Source organism: Aethalodelphis obliquidens, unplaced genomic scaffold, assembly GCF_003676395.1.
Source record: "Aethalodelphis obliquidens isolate GAN/ISIS:26980383/991018 unplaced genomic scaffold, ASM367639v1 scaffold83, whole genome shotgun sequence".
Classification (NCBI taxonomy): Eukaryota; Metazoa; Chordata; class Mammalia; order Artiodactyla; family Delphinidae; genus Aethalodelphis; species Aethalodelphis obliquidens.
The window spans coordinates 1022749-1044967 of record NW_020838027.1 but is presented as its reverse complement, the minus strand read 5'-3'; the positions used below and the strand labels follow the sequence as shown (position 1 = coordinate 1044967).

The following is a 22219-nucleotide window of genomic DNA, read 5'->3' as shown; positions in this document are numbered from 1 at the left end:
ACTGTAACCCTGTGCACTGCTGGTGGGAATGGAAAAGGGTGCAGCTGCTCTAGAAAACAGTGTGACGGTTCCTCAAAACACGGAACGTAGACGTACCTTGTGATATAGCGATTGCTCTTCTGGGTACGCACCTGAAGGAGGTGAAATCACGGACTCCGGCTCTCTGTTCACCCATGTTCATAGCAGCATCCATTATTCCAAACTGCAAAAGGGAGAGTTTTAAGTGTCTAGCAGTGGATGAACAGATAAACAAAATGAGGTATAAACATACAAGGAAATGTCGTTCAGCCTAAAGAGGCATGAAATTCTGGTACCTGTTACCGCACTGAAGACTCTCGCAAACGTTATTCTAAGTAAAATAAGCAAGACACCAAAGAACAAATATTATGTGATTCCTCTCGTGGGAAGCAGCTGGTGTGGTTAATTCATAGAGACAGGAGATGGGATGGTGGCTCCCAGGGGCTGTGGAGTCACTACCGAATGCAGCAGAGTTTCTGTCCGGGTGATGAGAGGATTCACGAGCTGGATGGTGACAGTTCACACAATGTGAACGCGCTTTAGGCCACATAACTGGACACTTAAAAACGGCGGAAGCGGTACATTTTTTTTTAACATCTTTATTGGGGTATAATTGCTTTACAATGGTGTGTTAGTTTCTGCTTTATAGCAAAGTGAATCAGTTATACATATACATATGTTCCCATCTCTCTTCCCTCTTGCGTCTCCCTCCCTCCCACCCTCCCTATCCCACCCCTCCAGGCGGTCACAAAGCACCGAGCCGATATCCGGCTGCTTCCCACTAGCTATCTACCTTATGTTTGTTAGTGTATATATGTCCATGCCTCTCTCTCGCCCTGTCACAGCTCACCCTTCCCCCTCCCCATATCCTCAAGTCCGTTCTCCAGTAGGTCTGTGTCTTTATTCCTGTCTTACCCCTAGGTTCTGCATGACATTTTTTTTTCTTAAATTCCATATATACGTGTTAGCATTCGGTATCTGTCTTTCTCTTTCTGACTTGCTTCACTCTGTGTGACACTCTAGGTCTCTCCACCTCATTACAAACAGCTCAGGTTCGTGAAATGGTACATTTTATGCTATGCATATTCTACGACAGTGTGGACTGAAGTTTGTCTTGCTAGGCTGCCCCTTTCCCGGGCCCTTGGCTGTAGAGAGCTGACCTCAGTTGTGTGGGGGTCGGTTTGTCTGCACCGGTTGACATTTCTCGGTTACTCATCCCTGTGCCCTGAGGGTCCTGAGGTTCCTTGCCTGCCTGCCTTCTTCTCTCCAGCCTGTAGTCACCTTATGCTTCTTTTATAGGTAATGTCCGTGGATTTTACTTGCACTTTGTGGGAGGAATAGGGAAAAATATGTCTGCTCCATCTCTCCAGAAGCAGAAGTCTCCAAGTCACTTTATTTTATGGAGACAGTTCTGCCCATGTTTCACTTCTGTTGCTAGCCGGTGAAGTCTCACTCATTTCCATATAGTTTTATAAAACTAGGGCTGAAAACATCTTTTGTTCAAGGGCTCCTACTTCTGAAATCGCGTGTCAACATTTCTAAACATTTCCAGAGAGCGGCAGAGAAGTGGCACCGTGTCATTCATCATAGCGTTTCACTGTCCACCGTCTCTTTTGCCCCAGGCCTCAGTAATGCTGATCCCCGGTGCATCTGACTAGCACTCGTTCCATGATCATAAAATTAGTTTATTCTACACATGCTGCCACCTCGCAGCTTGTCATATTGTTACTTTCCTTGGCTCATGCCTGCTGTCTCGTCCACGGTTCTGTTAGCACGTGTGATCAAATATGCTTATGCGGGATTCGTCCCTTTCGTCCTCATCATGACTGCTGGTTTTTACAACACTCCTTGGAGGAAACACCGTGGTGCGGCAGCGAAAGCAGTGGGTTTTGAATTAGGACGTTTGGGTTAAGTCCTAGTTTCGCTGCTAACTGGCTAATCATTTGATTCCCCTGGGCCTCAGATCCCTCATCATTCAAATGAGGGAAGCAGAATTAGCCCCTTCCTGTGGGACCGGCTTCATGTTGAGGCCACTCACTTGTCATCGAATCAAAGGAATTATCAGACCGGCGGGATTGAGGCAAAGTTGTCGCCGCAGGCGTGATCCCTGATGGCTGTCTGCTGATGGCGGAACTGTCAGTGGATGAACGGCAGGTGCAGAATTTCCATCGAGATTCCTATTTTGGGTTTGTCGCTGTAATTTTTTATTTCCGTTGATGACTGTGCTTGGAGCGATACCCAAATTTTAAATGACTTTTGTCCTTTTCCCCGTTGAATTTCAGTGCCTTAATCCCAGGTCTTCTTTCACCTCTGCCTTTCCGTCTCCCCTTGACCCCCTCTACTCCTTCCTTCCTGAAGTTGAAGTGCTCACCTAAGCAGAGCAGGTCACCTGTGCTTCCTCGATGTGGAGAGAAGAGCTAACGCAGGGCTTGCTGTCGCCAGGGCAAGCAAAGCGACCCAAGGCCATGCCCCGAATCCCTGTCAGGGCGAGGGGAGAAACAGGCGCGAAAGGCAATGGGGCAGGAGGGGAGCCGGGGGCAGGAGAGGTGGATGAGCCGGATGGCCCCAGGAGACAGGAGCGCAAACACAGGAGCATCTCCCGTCGGGTGGGGATGAATCACTGTCATCCCCAGGGCTCGGCAGGGTGGCAGCACCGTCCTCGCTCAGACTCTGAGTCATTTGTAGCTGCCAGCGTGGGATGGCGGGACTGTGCGTCCTGCCCCTGTTAGAGTTTGCCAGGTGGACAGGTGTCTCTGCAGAGCAGTGTGGCCTGGCTGGACACAGCGCCCGCGGTCTGACAGAATCTGCATCACCTCAGCCCCTGTAGGGCACCGTGTCGGCCGACCCCCCTCCCACCCCACGCTCTGGGAACCAGACCCTGGCCTCCTGTCATCCCCAGCAGGAAGGGGCGGAGAGCTAGCCCCCACCCGACACTGCCCAGGCATCTGGCTTTAGGAGGTTTTCAAGAAATGGACCCGCGACGGGGCTTCCCTGGTGGCGCAGTGGGTTGAGAGTCCGCCTGCCAATGTGGGGGACACGGGTGCGTGCCCTGGTCCGGGAAGATCCCACATTCCGCGGAGCGGCTGGGCCCGTGAGCCATGGCCGCTGAGCCTGCACGTCTGGAGCCTGTGCTCCGCAACGGGAGAGGCCACAACAGTGCGAGGCCCGCGTACCGCAAAAAAAAAAAAAAAAAAGAAATGGGCCCGCGAGGTTCGTGGTGATGGTTCACTCCCAAGAACAGTGATATCCATGAATCACTCTGTGCAGAAGCAGCCAGAACCAAACACCTAAAGGGAACGAGAACAGCCGCGCCAGGAGCACAGAGCACCCGGGCCCCGTGTGTGTGAGCGCCTGCGTGCACGCGTGTGCCGACACGTGTGTGCGTGTGCATGCGTGTGTTTCCCAGATGACCCCATGAGGGATGGCTCTGTCCTTTGCCGCCTCTACTCTGACATGGATTTTTCTCGTCTTTCTCTCCTTTGCGGGACAAGCCCAGCCCCCTCCGTGACTGCCAGGCTCTGGTCACTCTTCAGAGAGACCTGTTCTGCCCGGGTGGGAGGGGTCTGAGTAACTCCCACCATCGAGATGCCCCCAAACCTCCCGGGTGGGTGTGCTGGTGTTTCCGGCTTTCCCCAGCGGAGCGCACCTCTCCTCAGCCTCCTAAACTCGACAGACGTCAGGCGGGGCGGGGAAGGAAAGCAGAATCCTCGCACCCGAAGCCCCAGCACCGCCCCCATCCAGTAGGACCCCTGGCGAGGCGGGCATGAACGTGACCGTGTGGAGGGGCGACTCTGCAGAGCTCCCAGCGCACCGGCAGCGGAGCTCCGGGCCTTCGGGTTTGAGGCCCTCGAAAGGCCTGTTTAGAATCAGAGAATCGGGGCTGGAGCTGCTTCTACTTTCCTGGTTAGAAACCGCAGAAAAGCGCTTCGGAAGCCTCGCTGCTTCCGGCTGCAGTGGCTCAGCTGGCGGTGTGTTCAGAGCCCGCCAGGCCCTGAGAAGCAAGGCCCGGAGCCCTGTGCTGCTCCCCGGCCAGCCCTCTCCCGCCCCGAGGTTGCCCCAGCTGTTGGCCGACGCCTTCCAGCTGCTCCGGAAGCCAGCTGCCCTGCCCCGTGGAGGCCCCCTTCTGTAATCCTGCCACGTGCCTTTACATCCATGCAGCCTCAGAAAGGAGGCAGAAGGCAGCCCTGCGCCTGCGCTGCCCCTGGGGGAAGAGTCACGTGGGAGGCACGTGGGGGCGGGGTGAAGCTCAGTGCTGACGGGGCTCTGCTGCCCGCTTCTTGGTTGCTGAGTTGGGCAAGCACCCTAGAAGGGCGCCCCCGGGAGCTCGGGGTAAGCCTGCCGGTGCTGCGTGGTGGAACCCCTTCCCCAGCGAAGCTCCCAGGCAGGCACCATCCCTGGGGCGGCACGCGTGAGAAAGTGTCCAAGCGTGAGTCCGTGACTTGTCACCCCCTCGGTGCCTCTTGGGCCCTCCCTGGATCTTTTGAGGGGTGGAGCCCGGGGGGGTCGAGGCAGCAGGTGGGAGTCACGTGGAGGGCGAGGGCGTGGCCGGAAGCGCCGGGGCGGGGCGCCGAGGGTGCTTTGCTGCCAGCTCAGAGCCCTGGCTCTGCCACCAGTCCATCAGCCTAGTTCAGCCACCTCCAGCCCGTGGCGAGTGCGCGGGCAATCTTACTTTTTTGAACCAGGGAATAAATAAGTATCTTGATCAACATGTAAATAAGTAGATATTTACCAGACACCTGTCAAAAGGATTTACTGCATTTTCAAACGATGGAAGCCAGAAGGAGGGGCTGTGTTGAAGGAAAAGACAGTCTCCGACCCCAGGGGTCTCCAGTCTGCTGTGACCCAGCACATGGTTCTGGTTCTACACGGTGGTATCGTGGGGTCGGTAAGATGCGGTGGCACTGAGGAAAGACCGAGAAACATGCAGGTTTGCCCAAATCTAACAAAGTAAAATGTAGGTGACTTTTATAGTATAAGCTAGGAGGCTGGGAGAAAGAGACATTCATAACGTCACTCAGCTCTTGGGCCCGCTTGTGGCCTTCTGGCAAATGAATGAATGAGTGAGTGAATGAGTGAGTGAATGAGTGAGCGAGTGAATGAATGAATGCATACACTGGTGAGCTGAGGCTGACTCCCGCGCTCCCTCCACCCCCTCCCCGTGCATCCTTCCCCGGCGGCATAAACTGCTGTATGAATTTGTGGCTCCCGTCAAATGGAACCACCTGAGATGGAAAGGCTCAGTTACTGGCGCGGACGGCTGCTCAGGTCAGCTCTGACGGATGCTCCTACCGCCGCTCCGAAGCCCTCGGCCCCAGCACCGCTCACGGTGCGACCCGCAGCTGCTGGGTCTGGGCTTTGACGGCTGCTTCTGGCCAGACCCGGCCTGTCCCGTCGTCTCTCCTAAGTCCCACTGCCACGTGGTCCCCGAGCCACACAGTCCTGCCCCGCCGTCCCCCCTCCCACTGGCCCTCTGTGCAGCCCCTGCCCTGGGCTGGAGCAGCGCTCCCTCCCTCTATCCCCGCCACTCCCTGCATTCTGCCTGATCGGCCATTACTTGAATATCGAATTTCCCGTGGAGACAGTGATGGACATGAAACCACCTCGACTGAGGGCCGTGCAGTGGGACTGAGTCAGAGGCGGAGCTCAAGGCCTGCGCCCGGCGCTGACTCCCCGTGGGCCCTGGACTGGCTGCTTGACTCCTCTGGGCCTCACCGTGATGAGAGGCGGTACGGCACCAGCCACTTGGGACCAGAGCGCGCGGACTCACCACATCACGCGTGGTGGGCGCCCAAGGGCCTCCTTCTCTCCTCACCCCGCGGGGCTCCACCACTCCAGCGCTTCCCCTAGAAAGACTGACACGCCGTCCAGGGCCCTGGTGAGCAGCGGCTGGGAGTGGGGGGTTTCCTAGATGGTCAAGGACTAAGTCGCGTGTAAACTCCGGGAAGGACACCGGCTCCCTGTGGTGACGACTCTGCTTACCTGTGCCGGGCTGCTCACCTGGGCGTAGATGCCACAGAGGGGGTGCGAGTGTCACCACGGCAGCTCCGCCTGGACCCACCGTCTCAGAGGAAAGCCCGTGTCCTCTGAGATGCTCGTAGCTCTTCTGGGATCACAGAAGCCACGTGGTCTGTGGTGCAAGGGTCCGGCCTGGAACCTGGAGTGTGGAGGAGGCTGAGTTGCCCTCTGTGTCTAGCTGGTGTCAGGGAGGGGTCCCGGAGCCTCCCGGCTGAAGGGACTCGTCGTGTTGCGATGACCTCTGTCCCTTCTGATCCCGCCCCGGGCTTGAGTGCCCCAGGCAGGCAGGGGCGCTGCTTCTGCATCTGTGGGCCCCAGGGTAGTAAATGTCAGTGGACATAATCAGAACTCGGGTCCCCGGGGCCCGGCATCTGACTGGACCACAGCCTGATTCTGGCCCAGCGCGTGGAGTCAGTTCCGCAGACGCTGGGGGCGGGGGCATGCGGGGGGAGAGGACAGCAGTGGGGAGCGGTGACTCGGGGGAGGGCGCTCACCCCAGGGCAGAGCCTGCTGGTACTCCGACCTCTCGCCGGCTGCGTGCTCATGGGGACTTCTGGCCGGAGGGGTCAGAGGTCAGTGGGACCCTGGCTGTGGTTGGGCAGAGGTGCTGGGTCACTGGCTTGCTTTCTGCGCAGAAGGTAGACAAATGGCTGACTCTTCCAGGAGGACCCAAGACTCACACCCACAAGCCCCTCTTCCCGGGTGTGTTGGACACGCCCCCCCGGTGCACCCTGGGCTCCTGCTACACGCGTGCACACGCCCTCTGTGGGCAGACACCTGGGCATCATAGGCATGGCTTCAGGAACCTGGACGTCTCAGGGCGTAAACGAACCCTAGCAGTGTCGCACTTTTCTTTCCTGCTCCCGTGTGTCTTCTATTCCTGCCTATTCTGCCTTTTTCCTCCTTTCCGTTTTCCAATTTTCTTCTCTAGCACTTTCTTTAAGCTTTTATTTTATTTTTTTAAACTGAGGTATAGCTGATGTCCAATATTATGTTAGTCTCAGGAGTAATAGTGATTCACAATTTTTTACGATTATACTCCATCTAAAGTTATTACAAATATACTTCTGTATATTAATTTTGTATCCTACCACTTTACTGAATCCGTTGATGAGCTCTAGTAGTTTTCTGGCAGTGTCTTTAAGCTTTTCTATCTGTAGTATCATGTCATCTGCAAACAGTGACAGCTTTACTTCTTCCTTTCCAGTTTGGATTCCTTTTACTTCTTTTTCTTGTCTGATTGCGATGGTTAGGACTTCCAATACTCTATTGAATAAAAGTGGCGAGCGTGGACACCCTTGTCTTGAGGAGGTGCTTTTAACTTTTCACTGTTCAGTAGGATGTTAGCTGTGGGTTTATCACATACGGCCTTTATTATGATGAGCTATGTTCCCTCCCTACCAACACTGTGGAGAATTTTTATCATAAGTGGATGTTGAGTTTTGTCAAAAGCTTTTTCTGCGTCTATTGAGATGGTCATATGGTTTTTATTCTTCAGTTTGTTTATGTGGTGAATCATCCTGATTGGTTTGTGGATGTTGGACCATCCTTGCATCACTGGGATTAATCCCAATTGACAGTGGCTTATGATCCTTTTAATGTAGTGTTGGATTCAGTTTGCTAATATTTTGTTGACGATTTTTGCATCTATGTGCCTCAGTGATATTGGCCTGTAATTTTCTTTTTTATGTGATGTCTTTGTCTGGTTTTGGTTTCAGGATGACGGTGGCTTCATAGAATAATTCTGGAAGCATTCCTTCCTCTGCAATTTTTTGGAATCGTTTCAGAAGGACAGGTGTTAACAGTGTTCTCTAAATGTTTAGTAGAATTCAGCTGTGAAGCCATCAGGTCCTGGACTTTTGTTTGTTGGGAGTTTTTTAAATTACTGATGCAATTTCATTTCTGGTAATTGGTCTGTTCATATTTGCTGTTTCTCCCGGTTTAGTCTTGGGACACTGTACCTTTCTAGGAATTTTTCCATTTCTGCTAGGTTGTCCATTTTATCGGTATAGTGTCAGTCATAGTCGTCTCTTAGGATGCTTTGTATTTCTGTGGTATGGGGGTTGTACCTTCTCCTTTTTCATTTCTGATTTTATTGATTTGGGTCCTCTCTGTTTTTCCTGATGAGTCTGGCTAAAGGTTTATGAATTTTGTTTATCTTTTCAAAGAATCAGCTCTTAGCTTCATTGGCCTTTCCTACTGTTTTTAATTCTCCATTTCATTTATTTCTGCTCTGATCTTTATGGCAGCACCTGGATTTAAAATCAGGTGGTCTCCCTCCAGAGACGGGACTCCTAACCACCGTGCCCTGAGCCTCAACTAACACAACAAGGCCAGAGGACAAGGTGGGAGTCCAGCTGGTGGCAGCCAGGCACGTGTCCATTCAGAGCAGGGGAGGCAAGGCCTTGCGTACTTGGCACCTGCCATGGGAGTCAGAGCCACTCATAGGACCTGAGGAATTCCTCACTCCCCAGGGCCCCTTATGGTCTGTGGACCCCAGGGAAACACACGTATAAACTGCACACCAAACTCTCTATGTGATTTTTCGTAGCCCGGGCAGAGGAGGGGAAGAGGCATCATTTTACAGATTAGAAAACTGAGGCCCAAAGAAGCAACATGCCTCACCCCAAACAGAGGCCTCTCGACCCAGTTGGGGTCTCAGCCCTGAAGCGGTGGTGGGCTGGGCCACGTGGAGGAGAGGGTCACTGCTGGGACCCGGGTCACCAAGGCCCGCAGTGTATCCTGTAAACTAGGAGCGAGGTGACTGTTCACTTACCCGCAGGCCTCCTTGGCAGGTTTCTGGACCACCCCTGAGAACGTTGAGACACGGAAGCCTGAGGTCCGGCCAGCAGACACCGTCTGCTCCCCACCGGGCCTTCCGTGGGACTCGGGGAGAGACCCCTGGCCCTCTTCCCCGAACCCCTGGGCCTCCTCACCTGCAGAAAATACATCGTTTCTGACAATCGTTGTGAGGATGGGAGGGCCTTTGGGTGGGGAGCTCTTTTTTTTTTTTTTTTTTTTCGCGGTACGCGGGCCTCTCACTGTTGTGGCCTCTCCCGTTGCAGAGCACAGGCTCCGGACGCACAGGCCCAGCAGCCACGGCTCACGGGCCCAGCCGCTCCGTGGCATGTGGGATCCTCCCGGACCGGGGCATGAACCCGCGTCCCCTGCATCGGCAGGCGGACTCTCAACCTCTGCGCCACCGGGGAAGCCCTGGGTGGGGAGCTCCTTGAGCAGTTCTGGAGCGAGGTATATGCGCTAAGACCCCCGTCCCACCCGGTCCCCAAAGTGTAGGAGACACTGTTACTTCAGCCAGATCCTGGATGAGACTAAAATCGCTCAGTAGCCACAAAGGTAAACGCTATCTGGTGACTGACCCCAGGGAGACGCTTCCATCTGCCTTGGAATAAAATGCTCAGAGTATTTCTCTCATCCTCCCAACCTGAAGGTTCCGGAAATGTAACACTGAGCAAAACACTTGACAGGGAACTTCTAGATGTTTATAAAACATGCCGCGATGGTGATATTTTTCTGTTAACCAGCTTGCAACCATTTTTATGGGATCATCTGCTGATTAGCCCAATAATTTGATGACTTGAAAACTTTGCTTCATAAACGAGAAAATGTAAAGTCGAAGAATTAAAAAAGACTTTCTAAGCTCACGTCACAAAGCAACTTAGAGACCACACCCGGTCAGAACCTTCCGTACTGGAAGCGTCATATCCTCTCAAAACCCCTTAGTAGCAGTGGTTTTTTTGAGGGACAAATGGGGTTCCCCTTAGGAAACAGGGTTGTCCGAGAGGATGGTCTTGGGTGGTCCCTGGCGTTCCTGTCATTCACCCTTGTCATGGCCGTGCTAAGGCGCCGTGAACTTGGCAGTGAGTGAAATACCGTTCTCTGGTTCTCTTCGTGGGGAAATCCATCAGTAATTAGACTCATTTTTCAATTTCGTCACCTAGAAACAGAAAATGTCCATAAATCTCCCCAAACAGACATTAGATGCCGCCGATTTAATTACCGATGAGTAAACAAGGTGATTCAGCCTCCATGAGACGCCCGAACGCGTTCGTCACCGGCTCATTAAACCACCGCGCAAGCGATTGTTCACTGCGAGGAGCGGGTGGGGTGGAGCCGGAGCAGGGGATCGTGGACGCGTGCCTTCACGTGAGGGTGCTGAGCCGGTGCCGCCGGGGTGGGAGGGGGACCCCGGGGGCGCGGGAATAACCCCGTGGTTGTGGCACCTCTGCAGACACGACTGTGACCCCGAGGCGGACCCTGTCCTTTCTCACCAAGACTGTCTCCTTCCCCCAAGTCCCCCCACCCGCCCCGTCCAGTAGGAAGACGCTCCCAAGCTTCCTCAGGTCGGTTCACCTACAAGGAGTAGGTGGGCGCTTTGGGAGCCTGCCTGAGGTATAATTAGGGTGACTACAGTCTCTAGTTCACCTGGGATCACCCCCGTGGGATCACCCCTGTGTCCCCACTAATTAGTCACAGCGTCCTGTTTCACTCTCAAAGCTGCCCTTATCTGACGGGTAAACTATATGGTCACCCTGTGCATCCCGCAGGGAGGGTACAGGTTGTAAGTCAGCACCGATGCGTTGATGGTCCTTGTGTTGAGAGGGGTGCTGAGGTCGTGTTGTGGGTCAGCAGGTGAGTTCATGGTGATGGCTGGGCGGTGTCTGCTGGGGGGGGCCCAGGTGGCGGGTGGCTTGAGCACCGGACAAAGGTCAGGAAATGGGGGTTTGCACCCAGCACCGCTCCGGTCATCTCGGGGTGTCACTTCTGTCTAACCCTGAGCCAGGTCACTCACAAGGCCTCTCAGTTTTGTGAGTCTAGCCTGTGTCGAGTGTACGTCACCCCACGGGACACTGGAGCCCCCTTCCTCCCCTGAGCTTCTGTGGCCCTGCGCTGATTTTATGAGATGGCTCTCTCTGCCCCAAAGAGAAGCTTTGGGGTGATGCCCGCCAGTATTTCCACAGCACTTTGCAGTTTACAGAGCACGTCCACGTACGTGGACACCAGCACACGACGCAGGCTGTTTCCATGCTTCTTCTTCTATGGATGAAAAAGTTAAAGCTGACGTTAGGGGCCAGCGCTCTGGGCTCAGGGGCCCGAGGCGCAGCCCCGCCACGGCTCTTAGAGTCTGTATGGTCTGGGCGAGCGGACCTACCTTCCGCGTCTCAACCTCCTGATTCACGGGGAGGACGATCTGCCGGCATCGTGATGTTGTGACGAAGGAAGAAAACTCGTGCAAGGGACGTGGGATCAGGGTCGGGATTGAGAACACACAGGGTGACATTAGTTCTTGTGGTTATTGGTGGTGTTGGTGGTCGACATCGTGGTAACCAGCTTGTAACCGGCGTGACGGGGACTCTTCTCAGGCACCGGGACCCGGGGTCTGTCTGTGACCCCAGCTTCCGTTGTCCCGTCTGCCGTATGATTTCTGTCCGCAAGTCAGAGACAGCAAGCAGAAAAGCAGGAACAATGAAGCCCGTGTTTGGGGAGGTGTTTTGCCTCCTGGCACCGCGAGAACACGAGCTGGGAGCTGAAACTCCTCCCTCCTCGCCTCACATCCTTCCAGCAGGGGACGTAGCGGCACGAGGACTGTATTTAGGCCATCGCAGCCCTCATGGGCTCCGCGGTTGGGGGAGGGGACCAAGCCCTCTGCGCTGTGCCCTCACTCGGGATGTTGGCCCTTCCTGGGTACCTGGGCTCCTCTGTGGGTCCGCACAGGTCAGGAGACGCCCCATCCACACCCGCAAGGGCTGGGGTGCGTTCATCAGCATCACAGGTGGATGTTCACGGCTCTGTGTTTTTCCATTTTCAGTGGGTCTGCACACCTTTTAAGCAGTTCGCAAGAAATAGCCAATTAGCTGAACTGCTGTGTGACCCTGTGGACGGTGCCCGTCCCTCAGGTGGAGGGAGAAGTTCTGAGAGGGACGGAGGGGACGCCGGGGGCTGATGGCTGGAGGGGCGGAGGACCACGAAGGAAAGGTGGGGGCGGGAGGGTGGGAGGGAGGCAGAGGCCCGGGGCGGGGACCGGCTGTTTTCACCTGCGTGAGACAGATTCGCTTCTTCCTCCTTGGATGTTTGGTGTCTTGGCTAAAAATGCCTCAAGGGAATGGTGTCTTGGGGACAGGGAGATGGAGAGGGCGGTGGCACTACAGGAGGCTTGGGCGGGGAGCTGTGCTCGGGCGGTGGTGATGGTGATGGGGGTGGAGGAGACGGTGGTGATGGTGATGGGGGTGGAGGAGACGGTGGTGATGGTGATGGGGGTGGAGGAGACGGTGGTGGTGGTGATGGGGGTGGAGGAGATGGTGGTGGTGGTGATGGTGATGGGGGTGGTGTGAGGAGGAAAAGAAAGTGGGGTGAGAGAAGTAGAGGAGAAGAAATTACCTGCCTTCCTGCTTCATGAAGTGGTCATGACGCTCAACATAAAATGGAAGGCTCTTCATAAACTGTAATGTCCCACCCCTTGCGCTCTCGCTGTGGAAGTGACCGCAGGTCCTCAACCCTCCTGAACCCACGCTCTCGCTCCCGATGGGCACTGCTGTGGTCGGTCACCTCGTCCAGGCCATTGAGATAAGTCGCTTCAGGAGGCAAAGGGTTGTGGGGTTCCCAGAGCCTCCAGGGAAAGGCTCGCGGCTGGGGGGCTGGGGTCCCTTCGGCTGTGGACCCAGGGCTGGGGGTCGGGGTCAGGAGCATTCAGAAGGCCCGGAACCTGGCAGACGGGCTCAGAGAAGTTTCTGGTTTGGTTGTGAAGTTGTGTCAATAGAAAACACACGTGAGGCCTTGGGCTCCAGTTTGTGTTGAAGTCAAGAGGCTCAGAAGTAGCTCGAAAATGGGTCATGCTACCTGCTGAGGGTCCTGGAGGCCCATGTGGGCAGGAGGGAAGAGGGGGCGGGCAGAGGGCTGGTGCTCTGGGCGCTGGAGAGTGGCCCAGGCGGGACCTCTGGGGATACACAGAGCTGCCTGGAGGGGGCGTGAGCCCCACAGACGCCTGCGGAACCCCCCCTGCACCTGCCGCAGAGCCGGGGCAGAGCCGGGGGCCACGCTCGATGCAGAGCCGCGATGGCAGCTGAGCCATCCCAGTGCAGACTATGACTCCTGATCCCCAAGTCGCCGGAGTCGTGTAGCTTCCCACTTTCCTGGTGACAAGGCCACAGCTGGGAAGATTACGCGGCTCGTCACGGGGAAACAGCTTGGCTCCAAAGCCCTTTCCCTCTGTCATTTTGCCCTCCAGTTAAAGACACCTCCTACCCAAGGTGACAAAGAGGCCTGCTTCCGCCCTGCAGGCCTCTGTCCCCAAGGGGACGAGCTTGCAGAAAACACACACATTGTCGTAAGTGCTCGAATCGTGTCTGCAGAGGGCCCTGCACTGAGTGGAGGGCCGTGGGGGGCCGGGGAGGGTAAGACGTCCAGACCAGGGGAGGGGCAGGCCTTGCAGGTGGAGAAAGGCCGGCCTGGCAGGGTTGCCCTCACCGCCCATCTGGGTTGCGCGTGGTGAGCCTTCTGGTGTGGCTGGAGCACACGGTGCTGGCCGGATACGGGGCCAGAGGGACGAGTGGGTTCCACCGGGACCTGGGAGCCAGGCCATGGAGGCGAGACTCCATCCCAGGCCCGGGGCGGGGGTGGCACGGGGGGAGGTGGTTAGGCAGAGAATCAGCCTGGATGCCAGTAAGACCAGTGAGGAAGCTGCCTTAACACCCACACAGTGATGGGGGCGGGCGGAGGACAAGCCGTGGAGACAGGCAGAAAAGGGGGTCTGTTCCCCTGTGCCGTGTGCTGGTCTGCTTCCTTGCAAGAAGGTGGGCATTTAGGGGAGAGTTTTGAGGCCACGGCCGCATCCGTTTGGGAAACCACACACTAGCCACAGGTCATTAAGCAAATGCCCCCTGGTCCCCAGAAGCACTTCAGCTCTGAGTGGGAATACCTGTCACCACTCTGCTCCATTACCCAAAGCAAAGGTGATGTCCCGGAGCCAGTGACGTCCTGGGAGAGGGGGGACCGGCCGCGCCCTGATAGCCTGTGCTGCCCGTGGGGAGGGGCACGTGGCCACCCGTGAACTCCAAGGGGCGGCTCAGCAGCCCGTGACGACGGTGCAGGACACCGCGAGCACGCAGGCAGGCCAGGTCTGCCCTGGGGGCTGACAGCTGAGAAGCAGCCCAGGAAGGGGCCCCGGGGACGGGCAGAGATGCCGTCTGGGGGACGGGCTGGCGAGGGGCAGGCCGGCACCTGGACATCTGAGCCGCCCGCTTGACCCTCCCAGGGGGGCAAGGCCAGCCTCCAGAGGAGACGTGAGCTGAGCGTCTCACAAGTGGGTGAGTCGCGGCCACCTGGCGTCACGGGCGAGGGCAGAGCAAGCTATGCGGGAGGAGAGCTTCCGGATCTTTGGGCTGAGCCCCTGTGAGACCAGCGACCCGGCAGAGTTTCAGCCTCCGGGGCCACCAGCCTCGACAAACAGGCGACTGTCCTTTCCGAGGCTGCTTTGCTCTTAGGTATCCCGTGGTTTTGTCCAGCCCTTCCATCCTTTACAGGAGTCCTGGGTGTTAAGGCCAGACCGCCTGCACCACCATAAGGCCCTTGGGAAGGGCCTGCCTCGAAACATGGTGGACTTGAAGGCGTTGCCTGCAGCCGCCTCCCGCCCACCGCCTCGTGCCCCATCCCAGGGCCCCAGCCTTCCACCAGCTCTCTCGACAAGCAGCTGTCCTGGCGGTTTCCTGACACGTGATCCCGGGGAGGGGGTAGCTGATACAGGTTCAACCATGGCCTCAGGTAGCTTTAGATGAAGACCCTTGATGGTTAGAAAATCTTTAACATCCAAAGGAATGCTTCCTTTTTTTCCCTTTGTGAGAAAATAAGTATAACAAAATTTGCCGTTCTAACCATTTTAAAGTGTCCACTTGAGTGGCATGAATTACGCTCACGACGTTGTGCGGCCATCACCGCTGTTTCTGCAACTTTTCATTCCCCGAAACGGCTCCCTCCTCCTCCAGCCCTGGGAACCTCTAATCTGCAGTTGCCGTGAATTTGCCCGTTCTGGGTGTTTCACAGAAGTGCAATCATACATCCCTGTCCTTTATTCCTTCTCAGGTCTGACTAGTATCCTGTGCGTGTGTTCACCACACTCTGTGTAGTCCTTCAGCCGCAGAGGGAAGGAAAGCTCTCTGAGTGTGAATTTCCACAGCTGGTCTGTTACAGAGCAGGTACATGCTGTTTAACACAGACGGTGGGCGTCGCCCAGCTGCACCACGTGTGCAGAAACATGCATGCTTGAAGAGACACGAGCGTGCATACGTGAACAGACCTGGCGGGCGCTCCCTGATGGCCGGGTCCGGGGAGCTGTCGCCTGGCACCGGCTTCCCTTACCAGGAGGGAATGTCGTGTTCTCCTAAAGCACACGCAGTCATAGTCCCGTTAATGAAGGATTTTTCATTATCAAACCTGTCTGTGTTTATAGGGATCCTCAGAACAGCAAGGCAGGAACGCTGTGTTCTCTCCACGTTTGGGAATCGGCTGTGCCTGTGCAGAGCTGCGCACAGACCAGGGACGAGCTTGACAGAGGACTCTGGAGAGACTTTGGAAGTGGTATTCCAAGTTCTAAGAAAACCAGGGGAAAAAAAAGCACTCATTCCTCTTCTCCAGTACAATCTCAGGCAGAGCCCAGGATATGAAGCCAGCAGGTCACCCGGGCGAGTCAGGAAGCGACGGCTGTGCCCTTTCGCGTGTGTTCTCTCTCCACACCCCATCCTGTGGGTTCCCCAGACTGGAGTCAGCCGCGTAGGGTCCTCGGGTTAAAGTGGCCACGCTCTGGTTCAAGGCGGGGGCAGGGGGGAAGCCCCACCTTGTCAGCCTCCCCCCGACCTGTACCCGCTCCCAAAGCAGCCCTGGGGAGCCCAGGGCTCTCAGCAGCATCGTGTTTTGTTTTGTTTTTTCATGCTTAACTAGCTCTTCTACCGATGAGAAACAGACCAGGGAGGTAGCGTGATTTCCCGAAGACACAGAGCCATTCGGTGTCAGAATCAGGATTGTTACCATCCACAGATAACTGAGTCTGCCGTGAAGAGGCTTACAGTGCGGGTGAAGGGCAGGACGTGTGGACGTGAGGAGAGCGGAAAGCTCTGACGGCCTGTGCCCACCAGGGCCTCACAGCCCACAGGCATCCGGGAGACCTCGTGACCCCTGGGAACCGAGGCGCTCCCTCCTCTGAATCCCCTCAGTGGGTCAAACCTGGGAGTGGATGTGGGCCCGGGTGCCAGTGGCGGCCCTAAGGAGAGAGCAGGGAGAGGGGAGGGATGGGGACACGGTGACAAGGAAAGGACGCACGGGGCGGGCGGGGTTGGGGAATATTGTCGGGAGGGAAGGGGAGGTGCTGGGAAAGGGAAGAGATGGAACCACTTGAGCGGCGAGGTCCCCACTCCAGCCGGCTGCAGCGGAGGGTCCTCGGGAGCCCTGGGCGTCCCCTCGCCCCCCACCCGCAGCTGTGCGTGGCTGCGTCTGGCGCGACCCAGCCTTGTCCTCATGCCTCCTCCAGCCTATTCAACCTCGACCTACAGTGGGGCCTGGAATCAGGCTGCCCCAGGATGGCTTCCAGAGTGGCCGGGGGTTCCCGAGATCACAGAAACGGCGGGTCCCATGCTGGACCTCAGTGCGTTCTCAGGGCTCTGGGACCCCCAGAACCAGGCCCGAGGAGGCCATGAGGAATGTGAACCCATGAGGCCAGAGGCACCCGGACATCAGCCGGCCGGAGAACGGCTTCCACAGCTGCACTGTTCTCCACCCCCGGACGTTTCTATGGCAACACACAGTGTTTAGAAAGGATGACCAAGCTGTTTCACTTGTTTACGTTTTCTTGTTTGTTTTTTGGCTTTGAAGAGAAGGGTGGAATTCATTCTGTAAGGACACCCGTGCCCCTAACGTTAGAGTGAATACAGCACTGCTCACAAGAGGTGCTACACACGTGCACACCCGCGTTCACCCACCTCACAGGTGACTGTGCCCCAGACTTGGTGACCACAGGCCCTTGCTCCTTCCCTGGGTTCTTGTCCGGACCCTTCTTCCTGGCTCCTGGGCCCTCTTCAGTTCTGTCTCAGACCCTTAAACCTCGTACTGAGGAGTCCGACCCACTCGTGTCTTAGGGGGTCAGCGGGGCCCGGGAGGCAAAGAAACGAACGCACTTTGGGCCTCGGGTCAGGAAGTCCAGCTCATCCTGCATGCTCCACGTGTACCCGCCAGGCCTTATCTCATCAGTGTCCTAGTCTTTCCGCCGGGAGGTTACTTAGATAACCTCTGAGGTCCTTTATCTCTCAGACCCCATGGCTTTAAGCAGGACCCTGTCACTTCTCCTGGGAGACAATTCCCAGGACGCGGAAGCACTCCCTTGGGCTGAGGTCGTCCCGTAGGGGATGGACCCCAGCCTCAGCTCTCCTCCGGTCCACATGATCTCCAGGGCCACCTTGTCCAGCCGCCCCTGCGAGCCCACCTCTACGTCCAAGTCCAGGAGCTCCGCCTTGAGTACAGAACGCGGACCCCTCCTCTTCCTCAAGGCCCCACTGCAGCGAGAGGGTCCTCCACCCACAGTCACCGGGTTAGAAACCCCGGGGGGGCCGCGCCCTTCTTTCCCTGTCTCTTCTCCGACCCCCACGTGCAGCCGGAAAGCGAATCACACGCCTTCTGTGCCCCAGGTCCCCCTGCTCATCTCCAGTCCCCCGTCTCGGCCGCGGCTCAGGCCTCCACGATCTCTGCGGGGGCCACCCCCGCCCGATTGCCCCATCGTGACAGCGCCAGATGGCAGTGCACACCACAGCAGGGCCGCCGTCTCCTCAGAACGGAAGCCGAGTGTCCAGGCCTGGCCCCAGAGCCCCTGGTCCCCTTGCTCCGGCCCACCTCTCCAGCCCGTCCCCTCCCCAGCCACGGCCTCCACACTTCCCCCCTTTACCTCTCTCTCCACCGGATGCCTGACCCACCCACTTCAGCTGACAGCTCTCCATCCTCCCAGCCTTCCCTCCAGGGCACAGCTTACCTGCTGTACTGGACTCTGTCCATCTGTCCCCATTGTCCCCAGAGCTCCTGGAGGTCAGTTTCTGAGCCCTTTCTCTTGAATCTCCAGCACATAAACATGTCCGTGAACGGCTGAGTGGAGGACTCTCTGCCATGCCCGTGGTTCCTTCTCGTCTCCACCTGTTATGTCACATGCTGTAGATTAGGGAGTGGGCCTCATGGGGGAAACTTACAAAGGCCGAGGGTCAACAAGAGAAGACACACGTCCCCAGGTCCTCCATCTCACAGGAGGTGCAGCAGGTCTAGGACGCGCCGGGGCTGAGGTGTGAGCCTGCACGGCAGTGGAGGGACCCGGGACCCCTCCTCCCCCGTGGCTTTCTCTTTTCATAGAGGAATCAGGAAGAGAAGGCAGCCTCGCAGATGAGGGGGTAAACACACTGCTTGGTGCCGGTCGGGCGGGGCTGGGGGTGCCGCTGTTTAAGGAGTTGTCTGAGACGCCAGGACGCTTGGAGCCCTGGGGTATGGCTGTCCTCCCTGCCGCGGGAAGGGGTGTTCCGAGCTGGGTTGCTACCTGTCCCAGAAAGCTCACTGTGCAGACGACCCAGAGGGCTCTCCAGCATCGTGTCCAGGGACTCAGCTGGTTGTGCCTCACCAGTGACGTGTGACTGATGGAGGCTGGTGGGGTGAATGCATCTGGCACGCAGGCGAACACATGAAAGCCCCTGACACAAACGGGTACCCAGCTTACCTTTGTTTCCCTTCTCATCCCTGCTCCAACTTCGTGAATTTCCGCAGAGGTTTCTGGGGGTGCAGAGGAGGTGGCCCTGTCAGCTGGGGCTAAACGTGGGCGCTCTGAATGGTCTCGGGGGCGGGGGCTGAGTGGCTGGACAGCTCACCTTCTGCAGTCGTCCTCAGGTGTGTCGCGCCCTTTTGGAACATGCATTCCCTTTCAACAAGGTCCTGATGTACATTTTTATCCAACATCACCTGCTTTTTAAAGACCAGAGTTCCTACGCACTGCCGTTTGTTCCTGGGTCGCAGACCCCCGGGAAACCACGTCCCAGACCAACTTCAAGATGACGGAATGGGTGGGAGGTGAGGACAGCCTGCCTCGGAGAGGCTGGTGGAGTCCCCCCCTCCATCCCCTTCCCCTGGTTGCCGCTTGTCTGGGCCTCTCTCAGCACGTGGACCAGTGGTTCCTAAACGTCAGGTGCTTCAGAGACACCCGGGGAATGGTCTGGAATGTGCACTTCCAGGCTCCATGGCCAGAAGATCTCCTCCAGTAGGTCTGGGTGGGGCCCGGGGCTCTTCCCTTTTTAACTTTGTGTCCCCAGACTTCGTCCTGAGCTGGGCTGGGTGAGGCTGGCACGCGCTCAATGTCGCAGGGTTTGGGGAGGGTGGGCAGAGCAGATGGGCAGAGCACGGGGGGCGCTGGGACCAGCCTGACCTCCCTGCAGGGTGGGCGGCAGGCCGTATGCCTTCTAGGGATACGGTGGGCGTGGGACCTGGGGTCTTCAGTGAGCCCCTCCTGACTTGCGGAGGGGGAGAAGCCGGGTCTGGGGTCTGAGGTGGGAGCTTCCTGGACGCTCCCATGGAGACGAGCGCAAAGCACCGGTGTGTGAAGGCCACGGCCGCCCCTGCCTGAGGGGCCTTGAAGGCTCTGCACCAGGGGCAGCGTGGGAGAGCGGCTGCTGCGGAGGGTGGGGTGCCGGTGAATCAGCCCTGAGTCGGCTCCAGCCAGCCGGAGTCAGTCCTGCCGAGCGTGGGCTCCAGGGACAGGGCCACATCCCACAGCAGAGCCCTCTTGGAGAGGACAGAGTGTGGAGAGCGGAATAGCACCGCCCCTCCACCACCCAGTGCCCGCCCTCATCCTGGCAATGCTGGGGTCCCTGCGGATCCGGTCTCGCTCTTTGGACAGAGAGTTCTGTTTCCTCACGGAAGAGGGCTCGCAGGTCGGGGTCAGCGCGCGTGGGCAGCTGCCTCTGTTTCAGCAGCCGGCGGAGGTTTGCATGCTCTGCTTCTTGGTGGCCGGGTACAGAGACCCCGGCTGTAGCTTCAGGGTTGGTGACTCAGAACTGTGGCACTTCCCCTGCCCTTCTGTCTCAACCCTTCTCAGCACCAGCTCCCATCCCGGCATCCTTGGGTCCCCTTAGAGGAGGCATCATGAGTTCTCTTCTGAGAAGTACGAGGAACTGCTCACTGATGAACTGAGATGTTTCTCAAAGATGTGCGATTTTTCACCACCCTAATTTCTGCATTTTAACATTTGAAGACTAAAAACCCCCTTCCTGCCCAGTGGATCGGAGCTCTCCTGTGGGATGGACCGTGGGGCTCGGGATGTGGCCTGGGGGTGTCCCCCTGATCCGACCGTGGAGGGGCCCCCTTCTCCTCCACCACCTTGGGGGACCTGCTGGGTCAGAATTTTCCAAATCCCCAGTCTAATGACTCCTTCTCTCTCTTCTACTTGTGTTTCCTAGGAACGGGTGGAGTATCTCTTTCTCATCATTTTTACTGTGGAAGCATTTTTAAAAGTCGTAGCCTACGGGCTGCTCTTTCACCCCAACGCTTACCTCCGCAACGGCTGGAACTTGCTGGATTTTATCATTGTGGTTGTCGGGTGAGTACAGCCACCCCTCCCCGCCTCCGCCACCCTCGCCCGGTACCGGCCCCTTCCCATCCGTATCTGTGTCTCTGGTCACAAGGGCCCTGGGCTTCAGGCCAGACGAGAGGATCTATTAAACATCACTTTGGATTCAGACTGTCTCCAAAGGGAGAGGAGCGTCACCTGGAGCGGCGCCGGCCCCCGCTCCCACCTGCACACGCGTGCACACGCACACACGCGCACACGCACACACACGCGCGTGCGCACCGGTGAATCCGGGGCCTCCTGGTGGAGCCCAGGGGCCTCTGTGCGGTCAAGGAGACGCCCCAGCTGTAGGTCTCCCTCTGGGCCTCACCCGGCACAGCAGCCCCTGGGCGCCTCCCCTGCGGTGTGGCCGGGTGTGTCTGGTTAGGCTGGGTGGGAAGGCGGCTGGCACCCGGGAGCCGGGACACCCACCTGCACCTCTGCAGGGTCCTGGCTCGGCGGCTGCCGGGACCGGACAGTGGGACTAGGAAGGGCCGGGGGCACGGGGCCACCCGCTCTGCTGCAGAGGCCAAGTCAGCCTACGCTCAGAAACAAAGCGGCGTCAGGAAGCTTCAGGAAACCCTGGAAGTGACGATCTCCTTATCAAGGCATCGGTAACTTCAGGAAAAGATTCTCTGTGGAATGTTTGTACAAAGAGACCCGCACGCGCCACGAGAGACACAGCTGACCAGGCTCCAGTCACTCGTCCGTCTGCGGAGGGCAGGGTGCCCGAGCCTCGGGGCTGACCTGGCGCTACTTCAAGCCCACCTGCCGTTCACTCCCTCGCTGTCCCCACAGCCTCCGGGGTCAGGTCAGCGTGGCATTAGGCTCCTACCCCAGGGGGCCCTTCCCAGCCGCCCCGGGAGGATGTTGTGCTGGTGGCTTCCCCAGAGCGCGCCCTACTCAGAGCCTCGTGGGCGCCCGGCCTTTCCTGCAGGAAGTGACGGAGCAAATCAGGGCCATTTGGGAGCGAGTCCCTGTCTCCGGGCGTCTGGAGCTGTTTCCGAGTTTTCGCCGCTGTCCTTTTTTGCCTGGCCAAGCATGACACGCTTTGCATTAACATCAGGGACACTTGGGAGGCATGAGGGACACGGAAGTTTCTGGACTCTGCCACGTGCAGATGTCAGGGTGAAGCTGCAGATCTGCGAGAGATTTGCTGCTTCTGTTCACTCCAGGATAAACAGAGTGACTGACAAATGCCTTGAACTAACTCAGCAAACCGTGGCAAAGTCCTTTAACGCGCTTCTTCCCGATACATCTAAATCCTTTTCAATTCAGCGTCGCCCTCAAGGCCCGAGTCTCCTGGGAACCTTTCACACACTCACAGAAAGAGCCCAAGGAATGAGATCTGGTGCTTCTGGGGCCAACAGAGAGGAGAGGCGCCTCTTGGGGCAGAGAAGCTAAGTCTTTTCCCGTCTGTGGGCTGAGTTGGCATTGGTCTATATGATGCTCTGCCCCAAACGTGGCCTCACCTCTGCGTGGGGTGGAAGCAGGAGACACAGGTGGACCTCAGACAGGGGCCCGTCCCCCACTTGCATGGAGCCGGCTCCTCCCGAGACT

The 22219-nt window shown here is 57.4% G+C and overlaps 1 protein-coding gene and 2 long non-coding RNA genes across 5 annotated transcripts in view; 1 reads left to right on the top strand and 2 right to left on the bottom strand.

The window, feature by feature from the left end:
- Positions 1–22219, top strand: part of CACNA1C (calcium voltage-gated channel subunit alpha1 C) — a 466008-nt gene that overhangs the window by 257825 nt on the left and 185964 nt on the right. For all 3 annotated transcript variants that reach the window (XM_027093450.1, XM_027093449.1, XM_027093448.1), the window contains exon 4: positions 20511–20650. In XM_027093450.1, the coding sequence (XP_026949251.1) occupies positions 20511–20650 (140 nt within the window). The remainder of the gene's footprint in view (positions 1–20510; positions 20651–22219) is intronic.
- LOC113613028 (uncharacterized) lies at positions 4752–5418 on the bottom strand. The gene is made up of 2 exons (XR_003430055.1): positions 5241–5418; positions 4752–4919 (listed from the first exon to the last, which is right to left on the bottom strand). It is a non-coding gene; the product is annotated as an uncharacterized LOC113613028 (long non-coding RNA).
- LOC113613027 (uncharacterized) lies at positions 5496–20456 on the bottom strand. Its single transcript, XR_003430054.1, has 5 exons — positions 18782–20456; positions 18056–18213; positions 8810–8843; positions 6528–6660; positions 5496–6172 (listed from the first exon to the last, which is right to left on the bottom strand). It is a non-coding gene; the product is annotated as an uncharacterized LOC113613027 (long non-coding RNA).